Source organism: Festucalex cinctus, chromosome 7 (assembly GCF_051991245.1).
Source record: "Festucalex cinctus isolate MCC-2025b chromosome 7, RoL_Fcin_1.0, whole genome shotgun sequence".
In the NCBI taxonomy this organism is placed as follows: Eukaryota; Metazoa; Chordata; class Actinopteri; order Syngnathiformes; family Syngnathidae; genus Festucalex; species Festucalex cinctus.
Window position 1 is genome coordinate 17,650,918 of NC_135417.1, and position 20,266 is coordinate 17,671,183.

The 20,266-nt window shown below is 37.1% G+C and overlaps 1 protein-coding gene across 7 annotated transcripts in view; it reads left to right on the top strand.

The window, feature by feature from the left end:
* LOC144021906 (glutamate receptor ionotropic, kainate 2) overlaps positions 1-20,266 on the top strand; it is a 157,927-nt gene that overhangs the window by 53,043 nt on the left and 84,618 nt on the right. For 5 of the 7 annotated variants that reach the window (XM_077526157.1, XM_077526160.1, XM_077526162.1 and 2 more), the window contains 4 exons: positions 970-1,137; positions 2,430-2,687; positions 14,483-14,664; positions 20,131-20,184. In XM_077526157.1, coding sequence (XP_077382283.1) covers positions 970-1,137; positions 2,430-2,687; positions 14,483-14,664; positions 20,131-20,184 — 662 coding nt within the window. Of the gene's footprint in view, positions 1-969; positions 1,138-1,430; positions 1,643-1,825; positions 1,889-2,429; positions 2,688-14,482; positions 14,665-20,130; positions 20,185-20,266 lie in introns of those variants that run through there. The other 2 variants (XM_077526163.1, XM_077526164.1) reach the window with 2 other exon arrangements.

A 20,266-nucleotide genomic window follows, 5' to 3' on the forward strand; every position in this document is an offset into this window, starting at 1 on the left:
CATTAGCTCCCAACTCAATCAATACCCAGAGGCTGTACATACTTTAGCAGGTGATTTCAATCACGTGGACTTAAAGCAGTGTTCCCCAGATTTCAGCAGCATAGAATGTGTGCTAGATCAAGTCTACTTGAACATTAAACAGGCCTATAGGGTCATCCTCAGCAACCGCAAAATAAAATGGCTTCCCATAAGGATGTGTGTTCTACACACAGTCCCCTCAGTGTTGCCAACAATCCAGTATGGAAAGTAGTTATTGGCTGTCCTCAAAATCGCTAGATGTTGCTAAATGACGTTTGCATAATTGGCAATATGTATGTAATCGTAATGGACGCTGTACGAGAGAGGAATAATGTCGTGGGAGTGGCAAAAAGTGAGTAAAAAAAAAAATTAAGGAAAAAAAACATAACGAAAAAAGTCGCGAAGTTGGCAACACTTGACTGTACACCAGTACCATTTTTTTCCAGGTCCATTCAGTGCTCCCCTTTAAAGGAGCACAGATTGGGTATTTGTTTTCTCCCTCCCTTCTTCCTTATGTTTCCTTTTTTTTCTCCATCTAAGAACTCGGGGCACTAAGTAGCGAACCGCCAGGCTTCCCATCCTGTCTCCCTTTGGGTCATTGTTATTTTTTGTGTTTCTCGTGACCATCAAGAGAAATTTCTTGTTAATTATTATTGTGAAAGGAGTTATTTTGCTTCTAAGCCATTATGTAACATACGCATTATCTGTCATTTTTACAATCACATGTATCAGCAAAATAATTTTGAAGGTGTTTTTGTAGCAACAGTACATTGTCGTTACTACTATCAAAGAACATTTTATTACATACACTATTCACCCCTTAGTTTTATTAGAATCAGTTTTCAACTTCCCAACATGGCTTGTGTGACTTTTGTATCACTCTCTATTCACTTTGTATTGCCCAAATGTCAATGTTGTCTGATGAAAAAAAATGTCTTGTGTCATTGACAGGAGGGATATTTGAGTCCATCGAAAGCGGCCCATCGGGTGCTGAAGAACTAGCCTTTAAATTTGCTTTAAACACAATCAACAGAAACCGAACTCTACTGCCAAACACCACACTTACTTACGACATCCAAAGGATAAACATCTATGACAGCTTCGAGGCATCCAGAAAAGGTAAACTATCTTGATTAAAGAGCTTATACATATGTATGTTATGGTTTGGGTTTTGGTTTTTGCTACTTTTGTTGGGTTTTTGAGTTTGTAATGTTTTCTGCTTTCTGGTTTGTTTCCCCTTGTCCCGTTATGTCTAACCACGTCCACCTGAGTGTGTCTTCCCTTCCCACTGTGTTGACCAATCAGCTCCCCAAGCTTCTTGTATCTTGCCCAGGTGTCTGTTGTTTTCTCGTTACCATGTGTATTTAGTTACCCTGCTTTCTTTCAGTTCCTGTTGAGTCATTGTTGTTGTCCAGTCATTCCAAGTTTTCCATGCCATGCCTTGTTGCCCTCGTGTTTTTGTCATTAGTTTGTTTTTGACCTTGTTAATTTGTATTTTTCTTTAGTTCCTGGTTTACATTTTTTTTGTTAATTAAACCCATTTTTACTTGCATCCCTGCCTTACCCTGTTTTTGTTGCCCCCTGCATTTGGGTCCTGCCTCCAACACCCCCCAATCGTGACAATGTATGTATGTGTGTTTGTGTGCAGATGACAATTTCATATTCCCAGTCAAAGTCTTAAGAGCCTCCTTTGCTTTAATTTGTGACAATTTAAAACACACCAGGAGGAAATGGCTGAGCGCTTCAAATATAAACAGCTACAATTGATTGGTTCCAGGTAATGACTCAGCGGTCGTAATTCAAAGATCTGTTTGTCCCCCAGAGCCGGCCAATAAAGAGCTATAATCTACTTGCTTCGCATGTGCATCAAGTGGGTAATTTAAGTCTCTTATCAATTACAGGTCATTATATTATGACTGAGCTGACTCCATCATATAAAATAATGTTATGAGACAGCAAAGTTTAGGAGGGAAAATGTTTTGCAGCTGCTTGTTTTGGCTGCTGCTGGATTAATAGCAATTACAAAAGGACTCGTTGATTCAGGTTCCAGAACTCATCCACCACAGATAACGTTTGAGTTTACTTGCATGTGGTCTTGGTCTGCTTGTTTGGAGCACACCAGGGATTTGATAATGGCGTTGACATAAATGAACCACACGAGCAGAGCAATGGCATTAGAGTTGTTTTGACCAAACCAAGCATTACCAAACAAGAGTGGTTAGAAGAGGTACAGCACTAATAGCACCTCAGTTGTACAGGTACCTTAGAAAAGACAGTTTTATGTTTCAGAATCGTCCAACTAATTGACATCCTAAATCTTATAATACCATCTGTTGTTTGTCTATGTACATCTCCAATGTGAGCCTCATTTTGAGTAGATCATTGAGTGTATTTTTTCCCCTGTGCTCCAGCCTGTGACCAGCTTTCGCTCGGAGTGGCAGCTATATTTGGTCCTTCTCACAGTTCCTCGGCCAATGCCGTCCAGTCCATCTGTAATGCGCTTGGGGTGCCTCACATCCAGACCAAGTGGAAGCACCAGGTTTCAGACAACAAAGACGTCTTCTACGTCAGCCTATATCCAGACTTCTCATCCTTGAGCAGAGCAATACTGGACTTGGTCCACTTCTTCAAGTGGAAGACAGTCACAGTTGTTTATGATGACAGCACAGGTGAGCTTTCATATTTTTTTCATCCAAACACGATAAATGTTATAATCAATTTCAATCCATCATATTTTTGAATTATGTCTGATTAGGTTTTCACCTTTTCATTGAATTTTTGTTATACAATCAATGTGAGTAGCATGCATTACAAAGGGGAACACACAACTCTGTGAAGTAGGGTCACAAATAAGCCAATCAGGCTACGTCCATGTACAGTAACATATGTCAGGGTCAGAGTTGGATGCCAATCCGAGAACAAGCTGCCAGCCTTGCCTGAACTCGATCCAACACATTGAATATTGCCTGGATCAGAGTCCTGAAGAATGTTCTTTGATGCAGTCATGCTCTAATTAAAGGAACAACTTTGATTTGACTGAAAATTAAGTTGCTGCTGTTTTTATTTACTACAGTATGTCCTTACCTAGGGCCATAGCATCCTGCACATTATTGGTAACTGTTTCACAGTTTCTCTAGTAGTTCTGTAAAGTCTGAGAATTTATGCTGTAATATCGTCTGAGAATTTATGCTGTAATATTTGTACATGACATTTAAAATATAATGACTAGGGCTGGGTTTAAAAAAAACAAACAAAAAAAACAAAACAATAAATAATCCTTGTTGAGCCTGATATTAAAACCATGATTCGATTATTTTAAGATCCCATAAATCCCATAAAATAAGATCCATTTTTCCCCATAAATTCCTAAAAAATAGAATTTTAAAGGCCTTTTTTTTTTTGTATCTTACTGTTTTCTTGAAATGTACTGTTCTCATGAATTTAAATGTATTTCCTTAAATTTACAAAATACCTGATTTATTGCATTTTAATAACTCAGAATCTTTTTAATTTATATTTACAATTATTGAAATAGAATTATGAAAATATTTTCATCTATCCTCTTTTATGTCAATGTTTGTGTAACACTTAAGTGATATTAACGTGTTATTTGTCATTAATAAACTAAATCATTTAACCAGTTACTGCATCCATGAAATATAATCTGGAATTTTATGTTTGTGGAGTTTTATATTTAGGAAGAATTGATGTTAAATAATTTATCAATATCGGATTGAAGTGAAGTTAATCGAATCGGGAAAAATCTAAATTGAATCGTTGAGGAAATAGGAATCGATACCCAGCCGGAGTAATGACGCTCATGATTTCTCAATGCCTCAATATTTCAAAAATGATGTGAGGTCTTTGCCCTCGATGTCAGTATCTTTAGGGGGGAATTTAAAATGGTAGAGATAATAAAGAATGTTCACTAATTGGCTAAGAGATATACAGCAGTACCTTGACTTAAAAGTGACCCAACTTTTGAGTTTGCCTAATTTTTGCCTCATGCGTGGTTTGAGCTACAAGTGTGCATCAGTCACTCACTGCTTCAGTGAAGTGGGGAAAAAAAATGAAACAATTTAAGCGGAAGCTGTTAATGAGGTGGTGGACAACATTCTTGCTTCGGCACCTTAATGCATTAGAATCGAAGGATGCAAGGGTCACTTCAGAATTATTCAACATGAATTAAATAAACATGCTAAAACCAATTAAGCAACAGCCATATGTTTTGTACGATAAGTCACTCCACAATATAAATCGCACCAGTTAAAAAAATACATTGTGATTAAAAAAAGAAAAGAAAACAGCATATATTGTATATTATTGTATATATTATTTTTTCTTTCCATGCCGACACCATATTGTAATGCTAGATGGGCAAATTCAGGGCACTCTAAAACCACACCCACGCTATTCTGAACAATGCCATCTTTTTGGGAATGGAATTAAAAAGTGGTAGGAGAACAATCTCTGTCTGAGCAGTTTTCCACCGAGCAGGGAGCAAACAAGCAAATCAATAACCACAATGGGACTCGTCTAATAGTTCAACGTTGTAATGGCAAAACGGAGATGGCAGCAGCATGTGTTATAGCTCTCCCAGCCAGGCATGACATCCTTAAACTCCCGAGAAAACTGCTGCTACTGCAGCTGTGGCGAGCGAGAGTTTTGATGAGGCCATAAGGGAGAAGAGACTATGATAGCAAAATGCTGGTGTCAGAAGATGATTTGTTCAATGCATATACTGTATCCATAACGCTGACAACCTTTTCTCTTAAAGAAAACCAATATTGATATCAAACGTGGCTGGCTTTTAAGAGTTGGCATGCTACAATTGTGTGATCTTGATGAGGCTTTGTGTCTTGGGGCAACTTCAAGCTGGCGTTGTGCAAAAGCCATATTAACAGCAGAAGTGGGGAAAAAATACCGAATGAAATTGGCCTGACAAAAATGATGGTGCGCTTAACCTAAAGGAACACTGTTGTCAAAATGGTCCATGTCACAGTCCGGTCCTCGAGGGCCTGAGTCCTGCATGTTTTACAGGTTTCCCACGTTCAACACAGCTGATTCATATTTAGGCTCATCAGCAACCCCTGCAGGATTCTGATAATTATCCTGATCATTGAATCAGGTGTGTTGGAGTAGAGAAACCTCAAAAACATGCAGGACTCAGGTCCTCAACAACCAGATCTTGACACGTGATTTTTTATGTCACTGCTGTTAGACGGACCCCCAACTGCAAAATGACAACTTTTCAGGAAATATTTTCACACCAAGTTGTCATATTCAGTTGCACACTCACATCAACTCAACAGTCGTGTTAATTTTGTCTGCCATTTTAAATTTAGTCTCAGTTTTAGTCCAATTTCAGTCACGCTCCTGTGAATGCTAGTTTTTATCAGTTAGTCAACCTCATCTCATTTTTATTTACTCCAATCTAGCATTTTAGTCTTTATGTTAGTCCAAGAAAACGTAATTTTATTTGTCTAGTTTTAGTCACCAAAAGTTGTCATTTTAGTCTAGTTTTAGTTTTAGTCTAGTTTTAGTCAGTAGAACATTTTACCCCTGTCTATATTTTTTTTGTCAGCAGATTATATTGAACCTTTTCAGATCTAAAACTATTTCACCTAAATGTTCTCATCTTTTTGATGAAAAACAACTTCACACACAATAACAGTGGCTACTATGGCTCCATGCTATGAGCTAGTAAGTTAGTCAGTATTAGTTAGCAGTCGCATTAACATTATTGTTGGAACTTTATCGCCGTTGGATTGATGTTAAGTTATAACTATAATTTACTTTCTTTTTTTTCAACCTTTCACCATGAATCCACTTCCTGTCTGTCCCATGTTTGTGCTGTGTCACATGACAGTGTCACAGATGTGACAGATTAGCAGAGACAAGATTTTACAAACTCATATGATTTTTGTCTTGTTTTTGTTCATGAACTAAAATGTGCAAAGATTTTAGTCCAGTTTTTACTAAGTTTAGGACATTTTCGTCTCGTCTTCATTAGTCAATGAAAATGCATACTGATTTAGTCCCAGTTATTGTTTATTAATGTGGATTTTAGTCTGGTCTAATCTAGTTTTAGTCCAGTGAAAAATGCGTGTTGACGAAATTATTTTTGCTTAGTTTTTGTTGACAAAATGAACTCTTTGACTGCCAAACATTAGCAAAAAAAAACAACAACAACCACAACAGCTATTTCAAGCATTTTCACTCATCTTTCAAGGCGAACAAAATATTGTGCACTACGACTACATAAACATAAAAAAGTATGTTTCTACCTTATTCCGTTAGTAATCACCATTTGAAAATAGGTAATTTGAGTGACATTGAAAAGATTTTTTTTCACAACAGTGACTTAGATTTTTTTGTTTTGTTTATTGACGCTCTGTGAATTAGATTTTATGTGATAAAGGCTTTGATCATTCACGTTATCCTTTAAAACGTTCAATTTCATCATATCAGTCATCTTTCATTGGAATTTCATATACTGTGAGCCCACTGACAAAATATACAATGCTGCCATCTGTTTTTGATTCCACAACCCATTGAGCAGGCGGTGCTCAAAGATGTTGCACTGCCCATTGAGAGGAACCCCCCCCCCCCCAAAAAAAAAAAAAAACTTAGTAAACGTCAATTAACGTTTATGGCGGCATTCATTAGGATTTTAGCATACGTCATTAAACATTTTTGGCAGTCAAAGAGTTAAGACTACACAACAGCACCCTAAACTGATCTTTAATCACTAATTTTATATCCTAAGAAAATTTATTTATTATGTTGCTATCAATGAAAATTGTATGACTGGAGCGCATTGGGCTAACAGCTGCATACAATCAACATTTTAACTTCACAAAACAAATGCCCGTGTTATGTCCTCTTCCCAAATTCTTTCAAAGCCACGAGTGATACAATACGTGCAACAATGAACTTACTAAACCCGTTTACAGTAATAGGTAGAAATTAATCTCCACAAACTCACTTCATGATGTCTGTTGTTGCTTTTAGCCTATGAAGCTATGCGCCCCAAGCGTCCACAATTCATCCTGTGGCTGCAGTGATTGATTTTTAACAAAACAAGCCAAGTCAAGTTTATTTATATAGCCCTTAATCGCAAAACAGTCTCAAAGGGCGTCACACACCTAGCACACTCAGATGTATCCATCATCACTATTTTCACTCGTTAATTGTAATATAAATAAATAAATAAATAAATAAATAAATAAATAAATCATCCAGAAATTTAAATATACAGTAGGTGGAAACCACGTTTTCCACAAAACAAGAAATTAGACGGATTTACGCAAACATTTTTTTTTTGGCTAGCAAACACACTTAAACTTATTTACAAGTATGTTCAAACGTATTTAAGTAAGCTCGAACATATTTGCAAGCATGTTTAAACATGCTTGCAAATATTTTCAAACATTCCATTTTGAATTTTTACCCATAATGCCACTGGGTATTATACCTTTGAAGAAACTTGCAAATATGTTTAAACATATTTGGAAGTACGTTCAAATGTATTTGCCAGTCCAAAATATTTACTCCACTTTGGCAGTTGCCTTCTTCCTCCTGCTCAGACATTTTGCAGGTTCATAGATTTGTTGTCGAGCTGTTTTCACCACTTCAGATTGGTTATATGGGGAAATAAGCTCATCCTCCACCTGTGACACGAGTCTGATGTCGCTGTTTTCGCCCTAATTGTAGGCATTCCTAACTCGGATGAAAACTGTCAGAAAACATGCTGAGTCTTTTGAGGAGGACATTTTTAGTGCGGACATAATTTTTAAGAGCTATAAAACTGCCCATTATAATGGCACTTTAAAATTGTGTTGCCCAAACCTCTGAGGCAAACTTTGCAATCAGATGATTCCAGTAGCACTTAATGAGGCTTTTGCACCTGTCTGTGGGCATTTTGGCACGCTCAGCCCAAAAACTGGTGCCATTTTCTTAGGTTTCAAAAGTGTATTTTCCTCACTGCAAGTTTCAGCTAGTATTTATTCATAGCGGGGGTCTTCAGTACAGTCCATTGTTTAGTTTTGTTTTCTGAGCTATTATTGGGTATCCTGTTTGAGTACACATGATCTGCAGCTGAGACCAAGCTTTCTCATACTAGAAAACAAATTATATCTGGAATGCCTTGACATTCCTGAGATTTTTTTTTTTTTTTGTACCCTGCACAATTTCAAGACACCCTGTGCTAGTTGCAGCCACAGAATTTAAATGAGCCTCGTCTTCACAGTAGATACAAGGTTCTTTTCTCTGTATGCTCCATTTTTGTTTCTGTAAACATGACTTGCCCAAAAGCTCAGATTTTCTCTCCTGCCCAAAGAACATTGAAGTTGTCATAGATTGTCATTGTGGATAGGGTGCCAAAAAATGTGCTTGTGCCATGTGTACAAATAACTGTAAAGCATATAGGAAGAATCATCTGAAGTGCTTTGCTGTTTCAAATGCTTTTTTTTGTTCATGAATGACAGGGAGCCCACAATTATGTCCACGTGTGTTGAAGCTATTGGCTCTTGCACAGATTTGCAATCAGGTTTGGCAGGCGTATATGGTTGCTCAATACCCAGACAATATGGACTAAACTGCATACAGCCAATCTCCGGCCTCATAGGGATGCTTGGAGAACTGCCATGACAGCCTTCACCATCAGGTCAATCTGCTCTGGTCCAGCATTGGAAGCAGAACATATAGGGGAGCGTTATGTTGAGCGATGATTCCAGGGGTCAGAGTGTGGAACAGATAAGGATAATGCTCAATGCGGCACCAAAAAAAGTTTGAGTGGTAATAACATTTTTGCAACACACTGTCGTGTATTTGGTCCTTGGATACGACCTGTAATTATGACGACTTGATACAGATTTCAAATAAGCAAACTTTGAGCACCATATGGTGTAAAAAGTGCTATAGAATTATTTATTATTTGCCAGCAGTTTGGCCGCCAGTCCGTCATCATCATCAGTCCATCATTATTTATGGCCGGCCCCTTTTTTAGCTGCATTTGTAACATGGTCTTAACCTATGATCAAACAAGCATTTGGTCTTACATTTCAGGTTGTGATTCAGCGTTATTTGTCACAAAAAAGCCGGGATACATTGAATAATGGTACATTAAAAACATATCTTAATCTCCTATCTTTGACACGTGCTGTATATCACATCCACTTTCCATAAAAGTTTGTGGATGTTGTGTGTTAGAAATCATTTCTATGATCTAGCATTAGTGTTTGGACTTGACAGGGGTCTGCGCTCGACAATCTGCTCTTGTTTTATGGCATGGATTTATATAGCGCCTTTGTCAATAGCACTAACCCTGTTAAATTGCAACTTCTTTTAATGTGCATGACTGTGTAGTACCGTGACCTGCTGCTGACGCTTGAGCTTGAATTTGCTCACAGATTTTACGACTGTGAGAAACTAGGGCCCTCTGTGACATTTATTGCTTTTTCATTCATAGATGTGGACAGAGGTTAACTTTCAGAGCAACTTTATGTATTTGTACCTATCGTATAAAACCTTCATGGATGCTCTTAGTTTGTCAAAGAAGCTGATTCTGCATTAGATCACTTTTTTTTTTTTTTTTTTTACTTTTGTGTATGTTAGAAGAGTTTCGGTTGCTGCTAGAGGCGAATTTGATCGATTACTATCCAACCACCAAATGCAATTTAGTTTGTTACAATGTACAGTGCAATAAATTTTGTTGGGCCCCAAACCAGAGAGGGAAAAATCAAATGAGCCGAACAAAAAGTAATGCAGACAGAACAATGGAAGAAACAGAAAAGAAGACTGTTTAAATAGAAAAATGTGTGAGACAAAGTATTTCCAGGTCTGTACATATAATAGTGACTCAGGATGAATGCCTGCACTAACCCCAATCACCTCTAGGGGCATCATGTCTGTTTTTAGATACAGTAGACGTTACATGACGAGAAACCTCTTTAAATCAGTCTTTTACGCGAAGGTTGCTATACTTACATTTGATTTAGACTGACTCCTCCTTTGCCAACTGATGGCATAGCATCAGAAGCAACTGCAGATTCTGAGTCTTGTTCAAGGACACTTTGACATGGTCACAAGGGCTGAGGATCAAACCCATAATCTCTGGTTTGGGAGACAACGACTCTACCACTGAGCCATGCTATCCCAATACTATGAAAGTCTGGATGGCAGTAAAAAGTATGAAATAAAAGGCCAAATTTCAGGGTTTGTGGGGGATTGAGGACTAAAGTGGAGGGAGGCAAGGCAAGTTTATTTGTATAGCACATTTCATACACAAGGCAACTCAATGTGCTTTACACAAGCAAAGACAACATATAAGCATCAAGAAACAGTTAACATTCAGAGGAAGAAAAATAAATGAAAATAGGTTACAAAATTTACTAAAAAGAACATACAATAACAATCTTAAAACATTATTCAACAAACTTTAAAACATTTAACATAAGGAAGTTTAAAATAATAAAAACACTTAATTAAAGCTGTTTAAAAGTCCCTAATCAAAGGTATAAGAAAAAAGCAAAGTTTTTAACCTGGATTTAAAAGCATTTACACTCGGGGCTGACTTCACTTCTGTTGGCAGCCTATTCCATCTGTGTGCAGCATAATAGCTAAATGCAGCTTCACCATGTTTGCTTCGAACTCTGGGTTCCATTAGTTGGCCCAAGTCTGTAGATCTCAGAGCCCTGCTGGGTTTGTACTCAATCAACAGAACAAGAGACACAAGGAAAACATGACTAAGAAAAACCAAAACCCAGACCCTAACACCAAAGATGTGCTTTTACTACCAACTTGGAGTTAAACTTATTCGATTGTGGTCTGTGGCAATGACAGGACGCACACTGGCGGAATGCGCTCAGCTCATGTGACCCAAACAGTTTTGTTGGACTGTCAGCCTGGCAGACAAAGCAGTATGGCATTTTCAACTCTGTTGGCCTGTTGCTTATTGCAGGGCTGGGAGATTGGTGCATTTGGCAGCCACAAAAACAAAAGGCACGAAAGACATCCTGAGCCTGTTGAGAGCAGAAAATGGGCAGGATCAGGAGGAAGAGAAGAGAGTTGTTGTAAGGAGAGGAAGAGAAAAAGACATCAGAGAGGTTCACTCTTATAATGTGTTGTGAGGTATGCAAATTCAGAACCCGCCACCCTTTGTGTCGAGTTTCGGGAAATTTATTAAATAATCTTATTTATCTTTCCCTTTGGAGCTTTGTGCACTTTCTAGGCTGAACACATGGCATGAATTAGACTTGTGCAAACTGTATATAGCTAGAATAGATAGACAGGAGTGTTTGTAACAAATCTTCTTATACTTGGGTGAGCAAAAATTTGAATTTAACATAGATTAAAAGTAGTAAAGGGCATAAGACTTAAATTGCAAACCCTTTGCTTGCACCAAGAACCCCACAAAGACTGTAACCTCACCAAACTTTGTCATCCTTCTTTTTGCGATGCTTCTCCAGGTGCTCATTGCTCACCGCAGCTTTTTTTTTCCACAGATGAGTTTCATTGCCATCATTTAAAGTAGCAGTTGGAGGTGTATGGCACGCTGGGTACATGCACGGTCCACATGAGTTCCAACAAACATTCGAGGAGGAGGATTTCTCAGTTATTGCTCATGCTTTTTAACTAATTCTCCTTGATTGGAGTGCATTCAACTGAACATTTTCTCTGTGGAGTTAATTATGGCGAGGTTATTCTGATGTTGTGGTGCACAAAAACAGACTTTATTGGCCATCCTGCTGTGCCTCATTGCCTTGCCCGGCACCCATTACCATGCCATCTGAAACACAAAACTGGCGAATGAGACATCATCATCAACAACAGCAACAGCAAAATGCACACAACCAGAAGAATGATGGGTGTGATATTACCTAATTGCAATCAATGGGCCATCTGATCCCTTACAGTATGTCACAATGCAAGAATAAAAGACAAAAATAACAAATAAAAACACTCGCGAAATTTAATGCAGGAAAATGTTGGACTTTTGCTCATTGCTGCATAGCGATTGTCCAGTCTACATTTCAAGGTCGAACCACTGGTAATGGCTCAGGAAATATGATTCTCTGCTCAAAAAACCCCCCAAAACAAACTTGGCAGACTCTGATTAGATCTATTTTTACTGACACAATTTTATGCAGAAATATGCATTGATTACAAGAAAATGCAAGTTTATTTGAAGAACTTTAACCTGCTGGCTGGTTTTAATCTCTCTCCATTTTCAACATTGACCCTGGAAGCCTTTTGGACTGTGACTCATTCAATTATTTTTTATCATTATGCTCCATAGCCAGTTTAACATTTTTTTTTTTTTTTTTTTTGCGGCTGTTGATCGAGTAAAAGGAAACCGTGTCGTGCACATCAAGGCTTGCAGGGCAATTCCCCCACAAGGATATTCATCATACTGAATCTGCTTTATGCGCAGGAGACTCTCTGGTGGCCCCATAATAAATACTTATAGGGGATGAAATATTCATGCTGGGTTAAATGGATCTTAAAGTAAGGTCTGTGCTTCAGACACTATCACGACTGATCTGCGCACTCTTCTTTTCTAAACCTAAATAATTTTCTACTACTACATTTTATAATATTTTATTTATTATACTCACTATACTCTACTATACTATACTATACTATACTCACTGCTTTTTTCTTATACCTATGATTAGGGACTTTTAAACAGCTTATACCTTTGATTAGGGACTTTTAAACAGCTGTAATTAAGTGTTTTTTTTTTTTTTTTTTTTTTTTTTTCCCCCCTCTGAATGTTAACTACTGTTTTTTGATGCTTATGTGTTCTTTCCTTGTGTAAAGCACATTGAGTTGCCTTGTGTATGAAATGTGCTATACAAATAAACTTGCCTTGCCTTGCCTTGCCTATTATCCCTATAGGGGAAATTCATCTTTAAACTCTGCCGCATATTCTGCTGCATGTCTGAATCTGCATATAACTATCAATGACAACACCTTTTGTTTTTACCGATCCGAGGCTCAACGAGAACTCAAACCAGTGACCATCGGCACGTTCAGCTTGTGTTAAGTCTCAGTTTAGTCTACGTTGCAGTTGTTGATAATGGGCGGCAGATTCATTTATTTCAACTTATAATCGATGACATTTTTCAAGGCAATATTATTGGTGCTCTTGAACGTACTGTTGCATCACAAAATAAACAGTTATTTAATCAGTAAAAATGCAGTTAAATAAATACTATTTATAATAAATATGTTGTTAGATGTGCACACATGATAGTGTGAAGGTTTAAAACTGGCATGACAATTCAGGTATTAATTATTTATGCATTTTTTTTTAGCAATCTCTCAAATTATTAATGAATGTCTAAACTGTTTTTTCAATTGTGATGGTAAACTGACCCAACTGTGTGTGTGTGTGTGTGTGTGTGTGTGTGTGTGTGTGTGTGTGTGTGTGTGTGTATATATATATATATATATATATATATATATATATTAGGGTTGGGAGAAAAAAATCCGATACACTGACGGTAGATATCGTTGTATTGTGTCCAGAAGTGCAGTGTTATGTTATAAATGTTTATGCACTTTAATTTGTCTCACTTTGCAATGTTTACAGTTAAAAGGCTCAGAGGCAGTGAGGCACTATGCAGAACTTTGTACATTGTACAAAGTTTTAGCATTGCATAAATGCATAATTAGACATTTTCCTTTCTATGAGCTTTTGTGGGATTTTTCAGTCACATATTGTGATATATTGCTAAAAAATATTTTGACAATATATCACAAATCATAGACATCGTGTATCGTGATATTATCGATATCGTGAGCCAAATATCGTCACAGTATCGAATCGGGTTTACCCGTATCGTCCCACCCCTAATATATATATTCTTTTTTTATTATTAATTTACTGTTTTTCACAAAAATGAAACAAGTTGAATTTGTCCGAGGTTGAAAGCATAATTAATCCGTAAACATTTCAAATGCGTTGAACAGACCCGAACACCATACAAGGGCTACAATGCAATCGCTGGCACAAGCTTAATCTTGAGTGATTGATTGATTGATTGATTGATTTATTGATTGATTGATTGATTGTCATTAAGTAAATTACACAACTTCCGTCCTTCTTATACATAAATTTGAATATGTATACAAGCTTACATACAGACACTGTATGAATTAATACATGTAAACATACACCCATAGGCTAATATGTTAATTGAACACATGTACAGTCCCAACTTTAAATTTACATCTACTTCATTCTACTTACACAATACAAACAAACGTCAAAAATGAAACGAGTCAAACTAACCAAAACGAGGAGAGAAAAAAACTAACTTGCATGGTATCTTGTTTCTGTAGACAGGCTTATTTTTGAAAATGACCGAAACTGAACCCATTCTATTTGCTTTCCAAAAAACAACTGCCATGAGAAAAAAAAACGTGTAATTTTGTTTTTCTGCTGTTTTACAAGGTCTCATTCGATTGCAAGAACTTATAAAGGCCCCATCACGATACAACATTCGATTAAAGATCCGGCAGCTTCCCGCAGAGACCAAAGATGCCAAACCGCTACTAAAGGAGATGAAGAGAGGGAAGGAGTTTCACATCATCTTTGACTGCGGACATGAAATGGCTGCTGGGATCATAAAACAGGTGTGCATCTGTTTGGGTGTGTGTTTTGATTAAAATGGAAAACACATAATTAGAACAGGATGCGTGTTGGCTTTGGAATTCAGATATGAAGACATTCGTTTCTGGACTTAAGATGGAGGATCCAACAAAATGATTGAATTGTGGATAAGAAAAGTTTTGGGTCCGATAACAGGCATGCATTTGGAAGATAATCTACCTTTCACACCCAGGACCAGTGACAGTCAGCAATGAAGAGCAGTGAAGGTGTCCTTACAGATCTTCTTATCGCGATATACAGTAATTGTGATTCTACACGAGGGACAGCAAAACAAAGACGCTAGAAAAACTGAATGTTAATAGACTTGCGTTTTGGGAGACATGGTTGGGACATGGGACAACTATTAACTACCATATTTAATCACATTTTTCTATTTTTACATCCCAGGTGGTACTGTTTCCCAAAGCAGTAATTCCCAACCTGGGTGATGCGGCACAATGAGATATTATCAGGGGTGTAGCATATTATTCAATTTCAATTAATTTATTATTATATTTTTTTTAATGCAAGCCAGTAATGATAAAATTCCAACAAACCCTTTAGTACAAGCAAAGTCACCTTTAAAAGGTCAAAAGAGATGGGTGAGATCATGCTGCAGTGATACCGCAATGATGCGGTTGGCATTTGATCCAACTGATCAAGTTTAATGTGTGATGCTTACTTTGTTTCGACACGAAGATAGATCTATTGCATCACCTTTCGACATCATCACTTAGCAAGAAATGCATTATGATGAGTTTAAAAAGTGTTTTTCCTGCTTGCAGGACTGATCAAATATTAAAGAGTGACAAATGATTCACTGTCACTCGCCCTGGGGGTTTAATCAGCGCCAAAGTGTTAAATTGCAGGAGAAGGTCAAGGACTCTTTTCATTAACAATGTCTCGGGAGGGGGGCTGCTGGACGTAGGATTGATAGTACATTGGGAGAAAATAGTATACCGTGGATAGTCGAGTTGTGTGTTTCAGAATCTAAACATGTTTGCATTAAAGTTCAGAAATAGTGAATCACAGTGAATATTGATTTGCATTTTATACAACCATGTTCATTGTTTACAGTCCGACGGTGTATTAAGCCCAATTCACACAGGACGCGGTGTGTTTTCCGTATGGCTTCTGCACCGCTTCCGCAAGGACTGCAATTCACAGCGCGTGCTTTGCGTGTCCGTAAATCTGCTCCCGACAGACCACAAAATCACGTGGGGTTCACCCAATAACAACTGTTTATATAGTCCTATTTGTAAACAATAGCCACGCTTGCCTGTTGTCATATTGATAGTACGTTTTGTGTTTGGTGTCATTTTGTTATGTTTAACTCTTTGACCGCCAAAAACGTTGAATGACGTATTCTAAAGTCCTAACGAATCCAGCCAAAAACGTTAATTTACGTTTATTACGTTGTTGTTGTTTTTTTCTCTCTCTCTCTCAATGGGCAGCGCAAAGTCTTGTGCAGCGCTGCCTTGTCATTAAACACAAAATATTAGTGTCAAAGTCACTGTTGTGGAAAAAAAAAATGTATATTTTCACAAAAAGCTTGTTTTTCTCAATATTCTTGTATTTTCGCTTATGTCACTCAAATGACCTAATTTCAAATGGTGATTACTAAAGAACGGAATAAGGTAGAAACATACTTTTTTTTTTCTCATGAAAGAATTGAATCCAATCTTTCATATGGTGTCCACCATGTTTATGTAGTCATACTGTACAATATTGTGTTTGCTTTGAAAATGAGTGAAAATGCTGGCACCGTTGGGGTTTTTTGGATAACGTTTGGCAGTCAAAGAGTTAATTTATTCTGAGCTTATTTTTTGTCTTAAATGTCCGACTCATGTCATGCTATGTAGCTAGCTAGTTTCCCTCCACCAAAAAAACGAGTTCGCAAATAGTTTTATTTTGAAACATACCGGATTTACCTTGATGCGGGACGCCCGATTTCCTATCCGGCTCATGTAATTTCTGCAACTTCACGAAATTCCGTACGCGGCGTCCAGAAGAAATAGAACGCTTGTGGAAACCTTCCGCATCGCCGCAGACGCACCACACCTCAGCTGGTGTGAATTGACACGTAGATTTGACTGCGTTCTATCCTTGCGCATCCGTACGGAAAACGCACCGCGTCCGTTCCACAGCCAGTGTGGATTGGGCTTTAGGTGACAGCGTGAAAAAAAAAATAAGCCAAGACAAAGTTTAAAGTTGTCATGATGAGATGTAAAGTCGTCATAACAAGAGTCATGATAAGTTTTAAAGTTACTGTGATGAGTTTTAATGTCATCATATCAACATACAGAAATAAAATGTCTACACACGCCACTGTTTAAATGCCCTATTTTAGTTATATAAATGAATCTTTTCAAACCTCTTTACACCATTAATGTAACTATAACCTGCGCAACTTTGTTGGGGGGAAAAATAAAAAAAACAGGAAATATTTTTGAGAGCGGAAGTAAAAAAAAAAAAAGAAAAAAAAAAAGACAATTAAGTTGCACATGTGGATGTATTCAGAATTAACCAATCACATCAAGCTCATGTTAAATGGGAGTCAACACATACCTGCCTGTAAAGTTCAGATGTTCTGGTGGGCTTTTTCTCAAAGTACCAGTTCAACGAGCTATTTTTCAAACGAAACTACAAACTTTTCTAAGCTAAAGGGACCACCTTTTTGATGACGTTGCCAACATTTTATTACAGATTTTTATCATTGATATACATTTTACAGAACTTATTAACGTGTTTTGAGAGGTACTATATGAGAATGAGATGTAAGGGGACATTTTGATGTCCCTGATGAAGTCAGCTTTAACATTAATGGGTGATTTCAATCTACTGTAACGGACATTGCCGCTCTTGTGCTATCTTCCCTTGATCAAATCATACAGGCAAAATATTCTTGTTGAAAAGATGTTGACAACCAATGAGTGACGATAGAAATTGAAACTGATTCTCAGTGCTGGAGGTTCCCTCAAGGTTTCCCACCAGATACCAGCATCCATTAGCGCTTTCTCCCTTTAATCGTGCTCCATACAATACTAATCTGTGATACTTATTGATTTTGGGAGTCTAAGCATGACAGGCAGGACCCTGACACCAGATTACAGCACCACACAGTTGGAATGGATACACACACGCATACACCCACGCGCACACACCCCGAATGTTAAAAGAATTACAGAAAACCAGTGATTCTACTTAGAAATCTAATCTCCAAGGTGCTTTTAATGATAAATTGCCGTTGTACATTTACAAGGGTGAGCTCAGACAGAAAGTGATTGTTCCTTCTTCTTCGATGGTCTCATTGGTTCAGTCGCCATCCAAATTTCACTGCCACAGGGTGAGGGGTGCAAGTGACAAGGTGATAAATTGAGAGTTTACTCTCAGATCCAGACACCTCAAGCAATTTGAAGACAGTGGCTAGGAAAAAAAAAAAAAAAACCCTCTCAGGAAGAACTGACACTCAAGATCGACACATACTCTGTAAGAACAGAGAAACGTTTACGTTTTATTACTGAGGTAGAAAGAATAAGAATGAAGTTTTTTGTGTTTGTTTTCCTGGCAAGGGCATTTACACTCACTTCTATGCATGATGTCTGTATTATATTACTGTATTATTATTTGTTGTTGTTGTTGTTGTTATCATCTATTTGTAACTTGTGAAGCTCGAACTTGCTATCTCAGATAAACTGTCGCAAACAAAAATTGAAACATACAGACACAGTATGTTTAAATAATATAGTATACATAATAATTATGGATGAGCGAGTACAGATACCAGATACAGATATCCGTATTAGTGCCGCTGCAAGCCTGCCAGTATTTTAATGTATCGGTACACACAACGTTTTGGCCGCCCACTTGTGTTCGTATTACAATCTGGAACTTGAAACTAATAATTATAAGAATAGAAAATTGCCAGCAATTTTATGCAAGGAAGGGAAAATGGGAAAAATGTAATATTTTGTGAAATATAGGTATTTTTTATTGTTTTATTTTTTAAAAGAAATTGTATGTATCAAAAGTAGTAGTTGTATCGGTACTTAGTATCGGTGACTACTCAAAAGTTGTGTACTTGTATCAGTATGAAAAAAAAGGGGGTTCTCATGTCTTCTCCTTGTGGGATGTTTAAAGTTTTCTGTTTACCGTGATTTCAAGTCTTCTTCCCACTCTGTTTGTTTCTGTTTTTGTGTCTTTGGTGTTGAACATTTGCTGTATTTATAAAACTCCAGCACAAATTCTACACATTTTTCTGTGTATGTTCAAGTAGAAGAAAATGTGTTATGCTTAAAGGTGTATGGCCATTAATTTCTTGGGCTGAGTGACAGTTAGAAAGTTTTATGCGAAGCAAATGAAACAAACATAATTCCTTTACATCCGCTACAGATTTTGACTTTTTGCCCTTTTGAGACATGCTTGGCACTTTCAGTATTTCACAGTGCAAAGAAAAGCAGAGAACCATGCCTATGCAGCCAAATGTCTATTTTCGTTTTTCTCTAGGGCAAAATGCATGGTCATTAAAAAAAAAAAAAAAAAAAAGAAAGAAAAAGAAAAAAGAAAATAGTGTGTGTTAGCAACAACAAAGTGTGGATACTTGATGACCATTTCACTTTAGCTCCAGCTGACATTCTTGCAGCTTTCTGAGCCTCCATTTTGAGTCATTTCAATAACTTGAAACGGAACTAACCCTTTACGAAGGTGCATTCTTGAACCCAAAACTTACAAAAAGGATAATAAGAATGGTATTTTGAACTTTGCATTTACATCGCACCAATATGTGTACGTGTGACCGCATTGTGGTCTAACCTAAACCAAACACAAAATATTATAATTACAATAAATATTTGCATTTAAAAATGCGTAAATACTAAACAATCAAATGGAAAATATTTGAGTGTTTATTGTGCTGTGTGATGACATATTTTTAAACCACAGCACAAACTATTTGTTTGTAATCATAACCTTGAAATTTTATATTTTGGGACTACCCAAGGACCGTAACTCACGTGCATGTACCGTTTGAGATTTTCCTCTAAACTGGCCACTATCTGGGAGACCAGACTGGCACAGCAAAATCACCTCCCAGCAACCAAGATCAACAGAATTTGCTCTGAGAATGCAATGTAATATCCAACATAAGAGCAAATTGCAAAGAGAATGATGGCAACATTTTACAAAAACAGTATTTTGATTAAAATATCAATAAAAATGTTTAGCCATCAAAGTTACACATTTGTTCTATCCTGTCCCTACAACATGCATTTAATTGACTCTTTTTTATATACTTTTTTACAGCCCCTTAACTGTATTATTATTCATTTCTAGAATATCTGCCTTGTCATGATAAAAATCAAAGTCAAATAAATGCAAAATTGTGTGCCTATTCAATCTTAAATATCTTACCTTTTTAGATTTTTCACTTTGTCCTTCCTTCAACCTCTTAGGCTCTTGCTATGGGGATGATGACAGAATACTATCACTATATATTTACTACCCTGGTAAGTAAAACATGCATCTATATTATATTCAATATAGTATGTTATAAATAGCAAATGCTATATAACGACTTTCTGCGTCCTT